The 20,236-nt window shown below is 37.1% G+C and overlaps 1 protein-coding gene across 4 annotated transcripts in view; it reads right to left on the minus strand.

Annotated features, from left to right (window-relative positions):
• The window catches only part of Oscillin (glucosamine-6-phosphate isomerase Oscillin), an 80,130-nt gene that overhangs the window by 45,383 nt on the left and 14,511 nt on the right, over window positions 1-20,236 (minus strand). For all 4 annotated transcript variants that reach the window (XM_081737844.1, XM_081737845.1, XM_081737842.1 and 1 more), the window contains exons 2-6: window positions 18,258-18,419; window positions 14,981-15,082; window positions 6,378-6,560; window positions 5,108-5,292; window positions 2,267-2,440 (exon numbers count right to left, since the gene is read on the minus strand). In XM_081737844.1, coding sequence (XP_081593970.1) covers window positions 2,267-2,440; window positions 5,108-5,292; window positions 6,378-6,560; window positions 14,981-15,082; window positions 18,258-18,381 — 768 coding nt within the window. In that variant the 5' untranslated portion in view covers window positions 18,382-18,419. The remainder of the gene's footprint in view (window positions 1-2,266; window positions 2,441-5,107; window positions 5,293-6,377; window positions 6,561-14,980; window positions 15,083-18,257; window positions 18,420-20,236) is intronic.

Here is a 20,236-nt window from a genome sequence, read left to right on the forward strand (position 1 = left end):
GTAAAACTGGTTTATCACAACACAATTACGTACCGTCCATTCCTTCAATTACTTCTTTCGCAAGACCACTGAGTGTGGATTACACGGACACATATGAGGTAAACGCCCTTAATCGTGAACATTTGTCCACTACACTGTAGTACCTATGTAGATGGTCGCATGTGAGGACAAAAGCTACAATATTAGTTTTAATTAGTGATGCGGTCGTTCTCAATCAATCGAAAACACAATCTGGAAACAGTCGATTACTTCTTTGGCACGTTACCAATTGTTGCTACGAGATCGGAGTTTCGAAGATTAGTATTCAGTTCCTATTACAAAAAAATCTTCAAGTTTTACGTCCCACGATTATGCCGGTTTGGCTAAAGGAGACGGTGATGATGAGAGATGAGTGAAATGGTGGAATGAAGAAAGTGGGAGGAAACGGGAAAACCCCGAGAAAACCCACGAGCATGGTGTTTGTCCACCACAAAGTCCACAAGGCGCGAGCTGGGATCGAACCAGGGACCCCAAGCACCGGAGGTGAACACTCTACCACTGAGCCACCGCGCTTCCACTTCCTATTGCATCCACAGCTAGGCGCTGTTGATCATCGCAGCCCTCTACTAGTACGCCGGTACGCACGCAAATACAGCTTTGTGAACTGTTTCCTTCTGGGCGTTTATTTTGCGTTTTCTATCAGTGTAAAGTTTACAGAAAACTCCATTATTCAACTCCTCTGCACAGAGCAAAGTTCGTGTTCCCGATATTTATAAAACGAATCAGATAACTATTGGACGACATTTCTTTCTTCCTTGTCGCTGAATTTCGGTATTCTTTCAAGTCTCCCAAATTGGGCTAAGAGTTTCATGTGAATAACATTTAATTTGAATTGGATTCAACAGAGAACCGATTTTGGTACTTTTCTTTATTTTTTAAAATCAAATTTTGGTTAGAGTCAAGCACGTCATACTTTTCATTAATCAACTCGTCGCAATCTGATTTCCCCAAAAATCTTTGAAAGTAGTTCAAGTCCACACGGCGCGAGCTGGAATCAAACCAGGGACCCCAAGCACCGGCCAAAAATCTTCTGGTTTTATCCACATTATCATTTGCAACTATTGCTAGTATAATTTTAAACACTGAAAAGTATAATTTTGACTATACGTTCAATCACAGTCAACAGTTTCTCAGCGTTATACATTAAATTTCCATACATAGCCCCTAGGAAACATTTGCCCGTGACTGTACAGCAGTCAAATGAGTTTACGGAAAACATTTTTTTTTAAACAAGATGATTCACTGAAATAAACAGATACAAAACCTGGATTCACTGAAATACGAGGGCTGTCCAGAAAGTAGCAGACGTTTTGGCCTATCACGGCCGTGGGCGGAGCTAGAGTCGCCATCTTGGTGTCAGAACGTTGCCACACTCAGTACGCTTTCAGCTGTGGTAGCGTGAGGACCGTGATGCTCTCACTGTGTTTTCTGTGACGTGTTGCAATGTGCGCTGCAATAGAAAATCCCACCTCTTGTGAGGTGCGTTCTGCGATTAGGTTCTGTTGGCAGAGGTATTGTGAAACACTGAGAAAGTTAAGGCGTGCAATTCAAAACAAGCGTCAGGAAAAAACTTAGCGTGAAGGTGTTTTTTCACAACAACGCACGTTCTCACACGGTCAAGTGTACCCGAGAGCTCTTACATGGTTTTGGATGGAAGGTATTCGATCACCCACCATACAGCCCGGATTTGGCGCCAAACGACTATCACCTCTTACCAGCGATGAAGACATGGCTCGCTACACAACGCTTTGAGACTCACCCCGAACTGCACGCCGGTGTAAGCCAGTGGCTGAAATCGAAGATGGCAGATTTCTACCGCAACGGTATTGAAAAACTCGTGCTACGGAATGTGCCTTAATTTGCATGGCGATTATGTGGGAAAATAGCTTAAGATTCAAATATATATAATACAATTTGGTTTGTTCTTTCTGTTATTTTTTTTTACGTCGTTACTTTTTCGACATCCCTCGTAGATCAACAGCATTAATATGTATATATATATATATATATATATATATATATATATATATATATATATATATATATATCTTTAATTGTGTGCGTACATGAATCAGTCCCTCTACCATATGCTACGTCCTTGCATTGTTCCTATCAATATTATATAGTTGTAAATATAGTGTAAAACTAAATAATTCTGTTTTCTTATTTATGTTTCATAATATTAATAATAATATAAAAACATATAAGATTATAAATGAACACTTACCTTGAAATATTTAACTGTTTTGACTCTCAATTCTAAAGTCGCATCTTCATCACAAATCATAATAGTTCGCGGATGCTGCTGGAATGCTGAGACTGTCCACATATGGTTGACTCCTTCTTCAATAGCTTTATACAATGCAAATGCTTTATGTGAACCTGTTATTAGAACCATTACCTAAAAATAAATAAAAGCTTGCTTTATACGTGTGTACCCTTCTTAAGACATGAATATTTTTTTTAGTGTGTTCTAAAGCACTTTTTCTCAAGTTTGATGTTTAAAATTATAAAATTTCTGGTTTGGTGTTCTACAAATAGAAGGATGGTGGTATACTATGGTGAACAGAAGGGATGTAGTTAGAATAATGCCTGTAGCAACCGTACAGAAGAAATACTGAAAAGCAGAGCCGTATTTACGCATGGCCCAAAGAGGCAAAATTATTATTACCATTATTTCTCAGTTCTGCAAATGTATTATGGACGCACATATTGATATCACGGGTACATTCTTTTTTAACACTTTCACTTTGATTAATCAGTTTACATTTTGTAATTTTATACACTGGTATTTATTGATATTGAGGGGATGGGATATTTTCTTAATGACCCAGAGCACAAAAAATGTTAAACATGGCCCTGCTGAAAAGCAAAAATTAAACTATGATTAAGGAAAACAAGTACAAACAAGTATTTATCTTAATTTTTTTCACTATTTTGGTTTGTATAAGTGGCCTATAATCATACTGAAAACTCTCTCTTGACACCAAATTCCTTTAATTTCACATGTTCTAAGAGATATGACAAACAATACAGTGTAAGGAAAAAAGTGAGGGGAGAAAATACTGCAACTGATTAACGACAAGTACTGACTTGGTGAGATTGAGATTTCCAGAGATGACATATACCACTTTCAAAGGGGAAAAAAATAGAAGTAGAATCTACGACGCAAAGTCCTCAACTGCAGGTTGCACTATCCGATCACTGTTCTGCAAAGAACTGATCCAGATTCCAGGAAGGTGGTAGTCGGTGGGAGAGACGTCAGAAGAATACAGTGTTCATACTAAAACTCTCCTTTGAATGATATGTGAACGTGCATCACATAAGGTCACCACGTCTGTTGGATGATTACGGGGAAGTATAAGGTGCATTTAATAAAATCCACAATATAAAGATTCACAGCGATAGTTTCTTTTCGAATGACATGATGGATTACTTCTACCATAATGGATGACATGATGGAACCTCTACCACACACTACCATAATAGTACCAACACCTGCGGGAAGGGGTGCTTTTGGAAACCGTCCTGTAATTGATCACGATCCAACCACTATCTTGACCATTTACGGCTCTATAACCAGATCCATTTTTCATTAGAAGTAGAAATCCGATGTAGAAAACCTCGGTTAATCACCACACTACAAAAACAGACGGTAATTTCTGCCTTTTAACTGACTGGGCACCCCAGCTTGTTTTCTAAACATGTACATCGTAAGCGTGATTTCGGTCCAGCCGTTGACTGCGTTACAGAGTGTGATTGAAAACACACGTTTCAATCGCACCAATCCAACACGTTTAGCTGTGGGAAGTGATCTGAATCTACGATGAATACACAGATATTCACATCTGGAAAATACGCGTGTCCATAAAAATAATATACTTTAAAGTGATATTACTTCGCTTTGGATAATTGCATGTAAATGAAATTGGTCACACTTGTAAGAAAAACTCTTATATTTTTTATGCGTGTCAACAATGGACAACAATGTTAATACTGAACGGAATCGAACAGAGAAAAAGTAAATTCATTCATGTTTACTTTGTGCTCACTAATTGGTGAGCACAGTTGTGTTTACATGCTCACCAATTGGTTATTTCCACAATTGGAAGAAGGCAGCAATGACTGTATTTTCCAACAAGATGGAGCACCACCTCCTCACTGGCATTTACATGTTCGGGAACATCTGAATGAGTGGCTTCCAGGAAGATGGATTGGAAGTGACGGAAATGATGATAATGTCTTCTACAAATGGCCGCCGAGGTCACCTGAATTGTCGCTCTGTGACTTCTTTCTATAGCGTTACGTAAAGGATTGTGCCTATGTATCCCCACTGCCTCAAAACTAGCAAGAAGTACAAATTTGTATCAGTGCTGCCATCCAGTCCATTTCATCAGATATGTTGGAACGTGAATGGGAATGCGTCTTTGATGTCTGCATCACCACTTGTGGGGCCCACATTCAATGTCTATAGTAAAAAATATTTAAGTTTTTCTTTCAAATGTACCAATTTCATTTCAATACGATTATCCAAAGCGACGTTATATTACTGCTGTAAGTATTACAGTATTTTTATGGACACGCTGTAGTTTTTACCTGTGAATATAATAATAATAATAATAATAATAATAATATGAAATGAAATGAAATTTTTGAGTTTTGCGTCCCACGCTTATGCTGGCTAGGCTAATAATACAGTGGAACCATTGCAAGCATTCAGCAGGATTTTGCAACTGAAATCTAGAAACTGACATATAAATAAGGGGTGTGAATCTATTGTTTGCACGAAATTTCATCGAATGACACAGATAGTAGCATTCATCAAAATTCTTTCAGTAACTTTCGATTGCTTAAGGGGATGACAGAGCTCCCTTGCGGCTATGTGAATAGCATAGGCGCCTGTGGCATGGGTGCTCGTGTGATTCAGATTTCACGTTAAGCTGTAGATTGATGTTTCATATAGCCTCGCTGCTGAAAGGGACCCTAAACTCAAACATCTACCAATCCACCTTAATAATGACAACAAACTTTACCTCAACAATTCAAACACAAAAAGGAGATAAGGTACCTCTCTTGCATCCATTACGGTTCCAACTCCAACAGTTAGCGCTTGTTTAGGAACTTTAGCGGAATCATTTCCAAAAAACCTTGCGTTTGCTTCTATCGTATCTTGAGCTAACGTTTTCACTCGGGTTCTCGACACAAGCGATGAACCAGGTTCGTTGAAAGCAATGTGACCATCTGGACCAATACCTGTAATCAAAAATGTATTTGATTATTAGAAGCAACAACATGGAAGAACTTTCAAGTTACATTCAAAACTTTTGATTTCATGAACTCTCTTGACACATTCATACATAAAGTCTTCATGAGTTAAATAATAATAATAATAATAATAATAATAATAATAATAATAATAATAAACTTTGGCCTGGAGTACTCTATACGGAAAATCAAAGATAGCAACTAGGGCCTAGAGCTGAATGATATTCACCATGTTGCGGCGTATGCCAATGATGTAAATCTGATAAGGGATACTAGAAGAATAATAGAAAGAAATGCAGAGACCTTATTAAATGCTTGCAGGGTCATAGGTTTAGAAGTAAATGCAGATAAAAACTAAATACATGGAAGTTTGTCGAGATCGTGATCACAGATACGTTAAAATATCAAATAATACTTTTGATAAAATGGATACTTTCAAATATCTAGAATCGATATTAACAAACCAAAACCATATTCAAGAAGAAATTAAATGTCGACTGAAAACAGGAAATTCATGTTATTCAGTTCAAAATCTTTTGTCGTTGCGAATTCTGTCGAGGAATTTGAAGCTTAAAATATATAAAGCGATTATCATGCCTGTTGTGCTGTATGGTTACGAAACATGGTCGCTTACTTTAAGGGAAGAACGCAGACTGAAAGTATTTTAGAATAAAAACTTGAGACGAATATTCGGACCCAAGAGGTACGGGACTGAGGGAAACTTCACAACGAGGAAATGCATATTTTATACCGTTTACCAAACATTGATAGGGTCATCCAGTCTAGGAGGCTCAGGTGGGCAGGTCATGTAGCGAGAATGGAAGAAAGTAGAAAAGCTTTCAAAGTTTTCACTGGAAATCCAATCGGGAAAAGTGTATTAGGAAGACCTAGGCGCAGATGGGAGGAAAATATTAGATGCATCTCACAAAAACAGGAATACAAATTACAAATTGGATCCAGTTCGCTAAGGACAGAAGTGACTGGAGAGCTTTCGTGAAAGCGGCATTGAGCCTCAGGGTTCCACAGGCCGTAAGTAAGTTAAAGTCTAATATACATGTGCTTAAGATAATTACCTCCAACAAAAAGTTCAATACCACCAGCTTCGGCAATCAATTTCTCATAGTTTTCGCACTCTTCCTGTAGGTCCTTTGCATTACCATCTAAAATGTGCACATTTTCTGGGATGATATCGATGTGTTTAAAGAAATTGTTCCACATGTAGTAATGATAACTTTCTGGATGATCTCTTGGTAGACCTAAAAATGTAAGATAAAACTTCAAATAATCATATATTCGCGTAACATTGAGTATGAAACATACAAAAGTTTTATCGCTGGACTGGTAGGAACTCAAACTCTCCTACATGGTACATAGCTTATAACCATTTTCTAAAGGACCTTTCATACAATAGGTGTACTTCGTTACCTAAAATACAACTATTTTTTGAGTTGAGTTTAACGTCCTTTTCAGCAGCAAGGCTATATGAGACGTAGATCTCATGATTCATGTGGAATCCGAACTACATAAGCTCCCACCGAGAATCGAACCCGAGTCTCCCACGCCAAAGGACAACTTTTTTTTTTTATTACAATAAGATATTTAGTACGGATTTTGATATGAAATTATTCAAGTGAAGGTGGATTTGAATGTAATGTTAGTTATGTTGCTTGCTTGCTTACTATTAAAGGTTAGCCCAGTGAAAATCTCAAGATGGTTTAAATTCAGGAAATTAAGTTTAGATCTACTAGGATTTAATCTGTGGACATTAAAAAAATTACATTAAAAGGATAACCAAGATTTTTTAAAATCAATCTAAAGGAGGAAACAGAACAAAAGGTAGTTTGTCTATTATAGAAAGTTCATCTATCTAAGGAGAACGGGAGGACATACAACGAAATAAAGTGTTTTCTGCAGTGTAGAAAGTTGTAAAGACAAGTGATGCGAAGTGTGTTCAAAAAGTATTGAACCTTTGAATGGCAAAAACGCATTTATTGATTTAGAAATCCGGAACACTAATCCCCTTCGAAGTTGTCTCCTTGGTAATGCACGCAATTTTTGGAATGGTGATCAACCGTGTCGTCACATTCCGCATGATGTCTTCTTTTGACTCAGATCGGGTCCCTTTTAGTGGTTTTTCATTTTGGGAAATAATCAAAAGTCACACGGTACCATGTCGATTGAATAGGGAGCCTGACGACACACAGGAATATTGTGTTTGGCGATGAAAGCCTGAATCAAATTTCGCGGACAATTTCCTTATGCCCAAATTCTCGTTCAAAATTGAATGTACCGATCCGATTGGGTATCACCAAGCTTTTGGCAAAATTTGATGCAATATTGCTGCTCAAGTTTTTCTGTGATTTTACAAAAAAAAAAAAAAAAAAAAAAAAAAAAAAAAAAAAAAAAAAATCGACGACCAATCACTACACGTCTTCACTCGTTGGCCGACTGCCAGCGACTGACGTTTTCTGCGTGCGGGAAAAAAATCATGACTGCGCATGAGTCTCCCCTCTAGATGTACACTAAAGAAACGCTCACGCGCTTCATTGGTTTACGCGGGAAAAAAATAAGGTACAACACTTTTTGAAAACACCTTGTATATACATAACATTGTTTACCGTATTTGTGCAAATATAGGCCCAATTTTTTCCCAAAAGTTTGGCCTGAAAAATCACGGTGCAGCCTATAATCGAGATTTTCCCCTTCAGTTCTTAAATCGTCAATTTCAAAATGACATATATACGTATCTTGTGGGTTGAAATTAATACCATTACAACTCACTGCAGTTACGTTTGTAAACCATCAAAGACCTTGGAAGAAAACAGCAGAAAAACATACGTTGTTCGAAAAAAATGCCACCTTCATTGGCTAGCGGTAACATCTTACACTGGCATAAAAAGCACTTGCACACTTAATAGTTTTATTAAAAGAAATACGTATCTTTGTTATACAGTATATATAATATATCGTCGCTGCGCCTCGAAGAACCGCTATCTGTTAAAACCACAACTTTTCAGGAGAAGCAAAACACATTCCAAACTCTTAAAATTTTGCCAAATACACGGAAACACTTGAAAAATGTAATAAGATTGGTTCTGCATATATTATGCACTGCACATTGTTGTAGCTTGCTTCAAAAGTATTATATTACTATTTTTGTGTTTACGTAGCACCTTTTGCGCCTTTGTAAGCACATAGAGGATTTGTATACATTAATCAATGCGTACGTGATGAGAACAGAAGCCTAAAATTTCAATCTATAATTTTTCATTGTTGGGACGAAACAATTGAATATTAACTTATGACATTATAGGGGACGCCTGCCATCTGAATCTTTCTGGTTTATTTGCACGACATAACTCATTTTCGACAAAAATGCCACATAGCGGTTCTTCGAGGCGCAGCGACGATATACGGAATATTTATATACAGTAACTGTTCTTGAAAAAAAAAAAGAAAAGCAACTTTGTTTCGCAAAACTGTGTCAGCTCGTGACAAAAGTACAGGTGCGTCCTATATTCGCGCAAATATGGTATTTAAAAAACTCTGTGATACACTTTTGTTTTTCAAGGCAGAAAAAAAAACTTATTTAATATCAAGTTACAACAACGGTTGTGATCGAGACCAAGATCACAGAGATGATAGAGATAATACATAATTAAAGGATATTTATTAGTCAAGGTACGAAGATAGGTTCACTGATATTTATGTAACATGTACCCTACAGCTTGAATCAGTAAATAATCAAGAACTACTTGACTGAGTTTTTATTTGTGTGTTTGTTCATATTTTAACGCCCCTTTTCAGCGCCGAGACTAAATAAATCGAGGACAACCAATTTGACGTACAATTCGAATTACAAAAGCTCTTACCGGGAAATGAACCTGGATCTCCGGTTCGAGTTGCGAGAAGTGTTAATTATTTACTCACAACAGCGCCTAATTTGTTATCTGTATAGAACCCTTCATTCAGAAGCATTCAGAAGACTTACCGTTACGAGTATTTCATATGTCATTCATGAGTCTAAATAAAGTTAACTTGTACGTGGGTCGTTCAATATATAAATTTCCGTAAGCTGTAAAATATTTTCTTAAAATACATTTGAAATGAAATGAAATGAAATTTTTGAGTTTTACGTCCCACGGTTATGCCGGTTAGGCTAAAGGAGACGGTGATGATGAGAGATGAGTGAAATGGTGGAATGAATAAAGTGGGAGGAAACGGGAGAACCCCGAGAAAACCCACGCACACGGTGTTTGTCCACCACAAAGTTCACTTGGCGGGAACAGGGTTTGAACCCGGAACCCCAAGCATCAGAGGTGAACGCTCTACCACTGAGCCACCGCAACCCTTAAAATACATTTGTAAATTATACATTCATGGGTAAATGGGTCCTTCCTCACCTCTCCACATTAATCAACAACGAGATTCACGCATTCGTCTCACCGTTGCAGCAATTTATCCAAATCCTTTGCAAAAAAATCAGGGCTCTGGGTATTTAGCCCTCTTCTTCATCACCAGTTGACAGGAGATCAGGTCTCTTCTTGACGATAACGCCCACCCCCCACTTAGCACGCAAACAAGACACAAAATTGAAGAATTAAGAGTGGGAATGCCTGTCCCACTCTCCATAGAGCCTCAATTTAGCGCCAAGTTACTTCCATCTTTTTCCGTTGTTAAAGTTTGCATTGCACGGTGAACGGTTCAAAACAGATGAGTGGAATGTGAGAAAAGTGCTAAATAGCTACCCTTGATTTTTTTGCAAAGGGTTTGGACAAATTGGTGCTACAGTGAGACAAACGTCTGAATCTCAATGTAGATTGCGTGGAGTGGTAAGGAAGGACCCACCTACACATGTATGTAGTTTACAAATATATATATATATTACAGCCTAGAGTGAACGACCCATGTATCATTCACTAAATTTCAATGCACTGATAAAGTGCAGAAACTGCTTTCATAAGGACAAATATGTGGCTGATATGCAGTAGGACTGGCTAAGAGTTCTATCGTTGCTATATGGTTAGCGTACGTGCCTTTGGGGTGGAAACCCGGGTTTGGATCCCGGTGGGAGCTCATGTTGATGGATCCCACGTTAAGATGGCACTTCATGTCTCGTATATCTTAAAAGAACGCTAAACCTCAATCTAACCAATCAATCGAAATTGGTTAGCGTAGTTCTTAATATACCATCCGGTAAGCCAAGCCGAAGACCCAGGTTCGATTCCTGACCCCGTCATACTTATCACTCCTTAAAATTCAATCTAATTTAACTCCAGTAAAAATCAGGTGCTGGGAAAATTTGTTGTTGATTTCAATTCTTAAATAACAATATTCTTATATTTGTGTTTACAAGTCTGAAATCTACATACACTAATTTTCAGATATTTTAACTTTTTCATATTTCATCTACTTTCTGCGGGGAAAAAAAAAAATACTGGTATTGACAATGTTCCGCTTACCTAGGAAGCCCGCTTAGGATAGAAGGGAAGCGTAGTTGTCAGGGTCGTAGCGTCGATTTGCATGTATTGCGATGAAAGTAACTGCGGGACCAATGATGAAGGTTAGAATTCCAAATCAAGCATGAAGAAATTATTTTTCGCTGACTTCGATATTTTTACATCAATAATAATGATTATCAATATCTTAAAATGCTAGGTTTATATGTTTGTCCTTAATCCATTCGACAATGAGATTTCGAAAACCCCACGCGCTAGAAATGTGCCGTTTTTCCCGGTCGATTCCAATTTTTGTGTAGATTATCCAGTTTTCATTCAAATTTTCAAAAACTGTATCGTTATTGTTCTATGCAACATTTTAAGGGCCGTTTTGAACCCATAAGATTAACATAATTGCAGCCGAAACTATGGTATTAGGCAACCAGCAGAGAAGCTAGGTATGGCGGGTTCACGGACATTGTAGGCGCTTTGCTTAAATCTGAATTTCAAAACCTATTGCATGCTGGCAACTTCAAAGGCCTCAAGAGTTGCCTTAATATAACATGGAAAACATTTCAAATCGATACCTCCATTTTTGAGATGCCGCCATTGGCTTCAAATTCGAAAAAAAGAAAAAATGAAATCGTAGATTTTTAAAACAACAAATGAAATATTTATTACTTTATAGAGTATTTCCCTTAGTTATAATTGTTTTGCAAATATTTCAAATATACAGAGAAAAGAAATTTAAAATCGTTAGCCTCTGTTTATGAGGTGGCCCCACCGCTTTGACTTGGGGGGGGGGGGATCGATAAATTTATAATGTTCGTGTGTGGCACCTGCCTTCTCTGCAACTCAATTATCGAAACAAATGGACTTGTCTTGCTCAGACATAACAATCTGTTTGCGGTGACTTATCACATATGAGTGTTATGCTTTTGCTAGTTTGGTATTGTTGACGCGTGATACTGTTTTCTTGCTTGATACTATTGTCTACAAGCCTGTGGCTTTTTCCATATGTTTGTGAGTGCACAATCGTTTTGCTTGAATCAACATGGAATTGGAGAATAAGACTCGATTACGGTCAGAGGACACAAAAAATATTATTCACGTTGTTACTGGATCTCCAGAGGAGTTTAGTTGTGTTCAACTGCCTACAATAGAAAGTGTGCTGAAACAATTCCTGTGGTATAAGGGAAACAAAGAATAATTCCGGTTCTAGAAAAGATCCGCCAGCCTAGGACATTACTTACATAGTTGCTTCTAAAAAATTCAAGTTTGGAAGAAGTCATCTCTATGTGGAAAAGCTACTTTAAGTCAACAACGAATTGTTGCCTTAACTCTTCAATATCACGAAAAATTTCGTCAGCTCCTAAAATCAGTGAAAAAATCCTAATATAGTACAATTTCAAAAATTTGACAGAGAAACCTTATTTGATATTGCTTGGTATAAATGTGCTGATCCACTGATTCACTGTAAATGTGAAAAAGAAAGACGAATGCCAAAGTTAGATGTGTCATTTCTTCTTGACCAAAGAACAAAAAGGGAAATGATTATAGGAGAAATAGACAAAAGTGAATCAAAACGACTTATGAAGCGGTATAAAAGAACCAAGAAACGTGGAAATGAACATTTAAAACAAGCTGAACAAACTTTAAACGAGGACCAAGGAAATCTACATCAGGCGAGGTGGGTGACAACTGCTAGTGGAATTTTGCGTTTTTACATCGGAACGGAAAATCCGTCAAAAGACCTCAAGATTAAGGTTTCCTACATAATGAATATTTATGCTTCTGTATGGTTCGATATTAAAAGTGAACCATGGTGCACACAAGGAGCTAAACATTTATAGAAACTTATGTTATTTTCTAGATCTATGGATTCAAATACTAAATCCATCATAGATCCAGTGATAATGTGAAATATACAGTTTAGTCATCCCGAGAATTTACTTCGGGCAATGATATCGGACACAAACGCGAACATAAGGCGGCTCGGTTGGAGAATAATTTTGAAAGCAAGAACATTATCCTTATCTGTCAGTGTGAGAGAATTCAAAGTTCCTGAGGTCAAATTAGACGCGAAAATCTACATTGATATGATAAACTGATCTGAGTGTGTCTTGACGGAGCCCCTACTATCACAATACCTAAGCAAAGATGAGCTGCAACATAACATAAAAATTGCCACAGTTGCAAGTGAATAAGTAACAAGTTTTCCTTGCCACTCAATCAGTAGAGCGCATGATAACATTAGTGACAGAAGAGGCTAGTTCTGTGTGAAGTGCAGACGCTCACCATGGACTTATTTTGACAACTTCAGAACCAGTAATCTGCAACTACAAAATTAAAGATAAGTCCAGGAGTTGGAGGTAGGGCGGAACTCGAACTGCAGCCACCTCATCGTGGTGAGTTCTGGGTTATTTCCAATGTAATAAATTTACTTGGAAATGAGCTAAGTGCTTCAAGAACTACAATGTTGTATCTGAGCGAGTTTTCTGGAACTTTTAAAATATTATATGTTTTCTAAATGTATGAAAACTTTAATACATTTCATTTTATTGATTTTGGACTCCATTGTGTCTGATACCTGGCAGAAAAATCACTAACATGTTTAAATATTTTTGCGAAATTTTTACAAATATACATTAATACACAAGATCATTGACTCCCCCCCCCCCACACACACACACAGTTCAGAGGGATGGTGGCAACTAAAAAAATTGAAGTAGAGTCTTGAAATCTTTTTACATTATATTAGGACTATCTGGGGAACAATTATTACTACGAAAGTGGAACATAGTGTAAAGTTATAATGTTTCATTTAGTGTCTTAAAAAATCTAAGATTTGATCATTTTTTTAAAAATTTCAAACCGATGGCAGCCCTTCAAAAAATTGAGGTATCGATTTGAATTTTTTTCTGTGTTTTATTAACCACATTTGGCCAAAAATGGCAACTAAGGGTAACAAGATTTCGAAAAAGAAAAAAAAAAGTTTTTTCGATACACACAAACTAATACGCAGGGGTCTTTGGCAGAAGGATTGTTCCAGTATCAGGTGCATGAAGGGCTGGCGATGATTGAATGGGATACAACGGATCGGAATCCACATTAAGTGCTCCGAGTGGGCCCCGGACCCAATCCATCAGGACCATCATATAGAACACTCAAGGAACAAATCATAGTAAGATTACAGGAAATTAATGGTGCATGGGATAAGTGGAGAGTTACGGATTTAAATTATATAGATAAAAACCAAGTGGATGAAGTGAAATATGGAATAGAAATAATACACAGGAGAGAAACATGAAGAAGTGCTAGTGCTAGTGAATAACTGAGTGTTAGCGTTAGTGACTACAGGTGAATAACCAAGTGAATTAAGTGAGCAAATAAGTGATAGGGTTAGTGACTAAAGGTGAATAACCAAGTGAATTAAGTGAGCAAATTAAGTGTAAGGGTTAGTGACTACAGATGAATAACCAAGTGAATTAAGTGATTAAGTAAATGAGATGAAACAACAAATAGAAAAACAAACGGAGAGAAACCTGATAGTTATAAAGAGTGGAAAACGAAGGAAGAAGAAAAGAAGAAGATGACCGTAGGTAAAACCACATGAACACACATAGAATAACAAAATACAAAATACACATAATACAACACAGTACATAGTAACATCCTAAAACTGAAGTCAAGACTTTATTAAGTTTTAGTTGTTTTGTCTTTTCGTTTGTTTGGTTTTCTGTTTTTGTTTGTTTGTTTGTCAATCCATTGTATGTGGTTGTCCAAGACCTTTCCTTCCTTTCTTTTTCCTCTCCCTTTTCATTTACTTAAGAAATAAAAGATACGAAAAAAAAAGAAAAAAAAAGAAACATTCGCAATGATGATACCTCGCCGGTTTTGAATGGTCAAGGCACTGGTTGAGAGTTACGCGATTAAGCGCATGTGGAAAAAAAAAAAAAAATAGCGTGAGCCTCATTCAGTTCGTAGTTTCAAGTGACTGCGTCACTTGCCCCACCCATGGAACTGCTCTGGTAGTTGTTACATATGTTCAGGCGGGCAAAGGTAGCATCTTGTATCATTCTGTTTCACCATGTGAACTGTGAGCTGAAGTATTTAACTAATGTCTCTTGCATTATAATACAGAAAATGATAAGCATAACATTTACACACGAGATTTTATACAAAAGCACTTTTCTACTCCAGAAAAATTAAAATAAACATATCCAAATATTACTTACCGACATATTCATCCATGTTGAAAGTTTTTACATATTTGAATGAAATACGTCCTTCCTTGTGATACTGAATTAATTTTTTATACATTCCTAAAGGAGTTCCACCTACAAATAAATAAACAATTAAAACATTTCCTACATTTTACTGCATTCTAGTTAAAATAAAGACGGAATTAAAAACCTACTTACACAAAGTGACATGAAATTAAAATGTGTGGCTATAGAAGTTACCTAGGAAAGATAACTGAAGACGTGTCTCAGGTTTTAGGGTGTTAGCAACACTTTGAAAAATATTCTAAATAGTTTTTGGCTCTAAAATTTTTGTTCTTTTTCAAGAATTTTTTTTTCTGTTCTGTTCCATAAACCAATACATATGCCAATATTTCTAACGACTGCTGTACAAGCAATTCTATTGCATTCTAACAATATTTCTACATTAAAAGTGTCTAATATGCATCTTTGTACAAGCACTTGTAGAGGAGAATGATTTATGTTGAAAACTATGCTTGCTATTGCTATTTTTATTAATTTATTTTTTAGTCCCTATTATTTATTACTGTCTTATTCTTACATATTTGATATTGATATAATCAATCTCTGACCAGAATACTGTAAAAATGTACAGTAATTTTTAATTTTTGCTGCTGTGTATACAGCTTATGGATTTATTACTTATTTCTTCCAAACATTTTTTCTTTCAATTCTAGCAATAGATTAGAGCCCCGATTACGCTATTTAAGGCTATTTCTCGTATACCGACCCAGAAATGAACGTAAAATTTTTCGAGACGCCTTGCAAGACTCTGAAGACGAACTGCTTTGGCGCGCAAAGTACTGAACTCAGAAATCAGTTACAGAGACTATCTGACAGAGAGAGCGTGATTGAATAAGGACCTGCTGGGTCGTAAGGGAAACGCACTGACTAAGAGACTTCGCGGAATGATTGACGTGATATCCTCTCATGATATATATATATATGTATGTATGTATGTATGTATGTATGTATGTATGTATGTATTATTATTATTATTATTATTATTATTATAGGAATCTGTAGACTTGACGTTAGGAATTGCTGTGAAAATCATAGTTTAATGTGTTTTCCTTTCCCTTATATTTTTTGAAAACCGTTATCTCAGGTACTGAAATATGGGGCCCTATGACCTGGCTAGTATATCCCTCATGCTTTATGGTCAGGGGATTTTATGTTCTAAAAATATGAAAAAATTATTCTTTTTTATTCCTTCGTCCTAGCTGTCCTACTCATGCAGTGATTAGATAGTATCCTTATGTAGCTCGGTCCGGGTTCGAAGCTGGCTGGTGGTAAAGCTAGATAGAAGTAAATCAGTTTCTTCTAGAGAGAATCGAGCAAATGTGGCGCTTGCAGCTGCAACCACGCGCTAGATAAATCTGTCGTTTGAACAGGTTAACGTGTGAAAGTTGTATCTTGACAAAGTCTGATTTTAGTACTTGTAAAGCATCAGAGGTGTCACAACGCTTACACCAAGGGACGACATATTTTCCCTCATTGTTACTACACCATATAAAACAAACAAAACACAATAGCAGATATAAAGGCAGTATAAAACGCCAGAACGGGTGTGATATACGACGAACTTTATTATAAAGGTAACCAAGAAAGTTCTGTCACTTTTTATGGAAGTCTATGTTTGCCCCTCACACCGTGCGAATGAAGATAAGGCGAAGGTCAGTTGTTGGTGTGGGTACATCCAACATACTACCTGGTTGTGGTAGTTCAGTTACACCATGAACGTGCGTAAGAACAGAATGAGCATGCGACCTTCACAGAGCGTCACAAGGGCGTGTATGCTATATGAGTTCAAACTGTAGTCAAACGCCGCTGCAGCGGGACAAGCCTTTGGTGAGGGTGTCGTGACTACGCGGACAGTGTGGTGGTGGTTTAATAAGCTTAAGGATGGTTACGAAACACTCGAAGACGCACCACGTGCCGGGAGACGAACACATATACAAAATGATCTTCAGGCAGCAATTGAAGTGAACAGTTGCCAGCTATGTGAGGAACTGAGACTACAATTTAGTGTGAGTGGAGAAACCATTCGGCAGCACCTACATCAACTTGGGAAGCACGATGGGCCCTACATGATTTGACTCCGGGCCAGAAGGCAACGCGAGCGGACATCTGTGTTTCTTTGCTGTCTCATCTGAGGAAGGAGCCATTTCTGGACAGGATGTTCACATGTGATGAGAGTGAGTCCTGTACGAAGCTTCATGGCGCCGTCATCATTCGGTTCCAAAACAGCCGAAACCAGCACTGCACCTCAAGAAGGTCCTCCTGTGTGTTTGAAGGACTGTTCGCAGCATCGTGCATCGGGAACTGTTACCAGCTGGTCAGAGCATCAATGCAACTGTATACTGTAAGCAGTTGAGACGTGTTCAAGAAAAACAAAACTCTGGAGCCAACACTTCTGAATCGCAAAGGGGTCCTCCTATTACAGGACAACACCAAGCCCCACGTGGCTAGGATGACCTGAGACACCATTCTACGCCTTGGATGGGAAACACTATTGCATCCGAAATACTCCCCGGGCATTGCACCGTCCGATTACCACTTGTTCCATTTCTTGGACAATCACCTTAGAGGACGCCAGTTCAAATTCCTAGTAGAGGTGCAAAATGCACTTGATACCTTCTTCGCTTCACGGTTCACCAAGTTCTACCGCGATGGAATCCATGGCCTTCCAGAACATTTTTTGATCTTCCAGGTACGTTTAGGTGACATATCGATGGTCGAAGTTGGTGGGTGAAAAAGCGACAGAACTTTCTTGGTTACCTTTATACTACACCTGATATAGGCTACACATCGTATATTTATTGTCACTTCCTAGTTTCATATATGGAACTACACTTTGCATTATATTGAATTTACTGGAACCGCATATAAAAATATTACGCCGGAACAAACTATTACTTGAGAACAAGCGCGTTGCAAAAGTACACCATCCCGCGATTATTCCAAAGTCATAACATATTACACATTAACGGGATGGAGAATAAATTGGCGTCACTGTAACAATGGATCGAGGAGGGTTGTCTTATAGAAGTAGCCGAATAAAGCCAGGTTCCAGTTACCATCTGTAAATTATAGCAGAAAAAGTTTCATTAGTGTACTTTTTACACCAGAGCCCAACCCAGAAAGTTAAATGACGAAGTTCATTTAGTCTTCGCTAAGAAACTTGGCATTAATGTCAAAATCCTTATAATGAGACCGATGATTAACCCTACATAGTATTAATACTAACCTGTTGGAAGTCCAAGGACAAAATACTTTTCAGGTCCTGGGTTGAAATCTTTAATTCTTTTAATAACATACTTTGCTGCCCAATCACAGACCTCATCTGAGGTATCCAAGATTACTAGTCTCATCTTGTATCGAACTTCTTAATTAGCACAAATCCTGTATACTAAAAATAAAGAAAAAAATGTTAATTTTCTACCTTCCAGAATATTTTAAAACTTTTCCAGATATCCAGTAAGCAATCCTACTAAAACCATACATGTGAACGGTCTCTTTCCAGGGACAATGCGATATAAGACGAGGACCTACAGCTTAAAAGTGGACTCTACACAACATGAGATCATACCTACCGGGAACCAAGGTTGTCAAAAACCATGGTTTTTATTGAAAAAAAAAAAATAAACTTTTTGTTTAAACCTACTTTTTTTTGTTTAAACCTGCTTTTTTTTTGTTTGTTTGTTTAAATAATTTGCTCTATGTATTTATATCACATATGGACAGAAATAAGTTTGTTTCGCCTTGGTGTTATTATGCAACAACCAGGTTATGCTGGAAGGGGTCACATAAGCTTGAAGCGGAATCCAAACCGTTTCTCGGCTTACATCCGAGAGGAACTGTCCTCCATTTGAACTCGGAAACCGGGACTAATTGGCCACAAATGCGATACGTCTGCCGACTCACTGACGAAGGACTCCTGATAAAAATACGTTGTACTGATCTTAACATACTTGTTAATATAATTGTTAAGAGTCATTTCAGAACGACAAAAAGATAAACAGCTGCACAAGTGAAACCATTACATATGGAGAGTCCATACAGAATTACATATATACAGTTTGAAAATATGGCAGAGTACAGAAGAAACTAATTTAGTCCAAGTTAGTTCACTACGACTTTTATTAGTCCCAGTTAAAGAAATACAAGGACTTAATTTGCATATCAGTAAGAAAAGTGAATAAAGACACGAATTATTTAAGTCCACTTTGGCTCTGACCCATTTATACATAAATAGATACCAAAGATACTTCTGATTTCAATAAATGCCTCTCGTGGGGTTTGTATGAACCTCCCCCCCCCCAAAAAAAAAGTATGTCATTTCGATGTATTTTATCAATAGTAAACATTAATAAAACGAAACAATATTTAGAATTTTTCTTTGATTGCAATTACATAACCAAAATAACAAACTATTAAAAAATCACACAAGAAACATTCATAAACTTATATATAAAAAAAAGATGCATTTGTAGTATAATCTCTGAGTAATGAATGGGGAATTTAAGTCTGAATATAATAGGAATAATATACGGTAGTGAAACGTGATAACCCACAAATATGAGTTCATCAAGATTTTACGAACACTTACACTTTTACGAACATTTTTCGTGTTTTGGTTTAAACCAGTTGGTTAATAATAATAATAATAATAAACAGGTTTAAACCAGCCAACCATACCGGGAACTAAATCTATGCTTCCCGCACCGAATGCGTGGACGTTAATCATTTAGTACAGAGACCTCTAACGAATAATACTAATAAAAATTAGTGCCTTTTATGCACGTGGTCGCAGGTTCGATCCCCAGTGGGAAAGCGTTAAACGCATTGCAGTGATTTGGTTTAATTTTAAACCATAAGTTTACGTCTCTTAAAGTCACGCTAAAAAGAAATCCTATAAACTTTAACAAACAAATATTCTAATAAAATACCTAGGTAATATGTTAAGGTCATCATTTTGAATTTACGCACTCGCATATTTGTACATATAAATATATTACTTTATCTTATGTGTATATATGTTATTTCTCCTTTCACGATAATCTGGCTTTCCAATGATGCTGAAATCCTTCTGCAGGGTATAAATATATTAGATGATCATTTTGACTGCTGGTGGCCTCACATATTTTTGTTGTTCTTAAACTGTGTATTTATATAAAGCTATAGAATTTTTGAATCAGTTCTAAGAATATGTAAATTTCCTTGTGT

The sequence above is a fragment of the Thermobia domestica genome, chromosome 14, assembly GCF_964235325.1.
Source record: "Thermobia domestica chromosome 14, izTheDome1.hap1.1, whole genome shotgun sequence".
NCBI lineage: Eukaryota > Metazoa > Arthropoda > Insecta > Zygentoma > Lepismatidae > Thermobia > Thermobia domestica.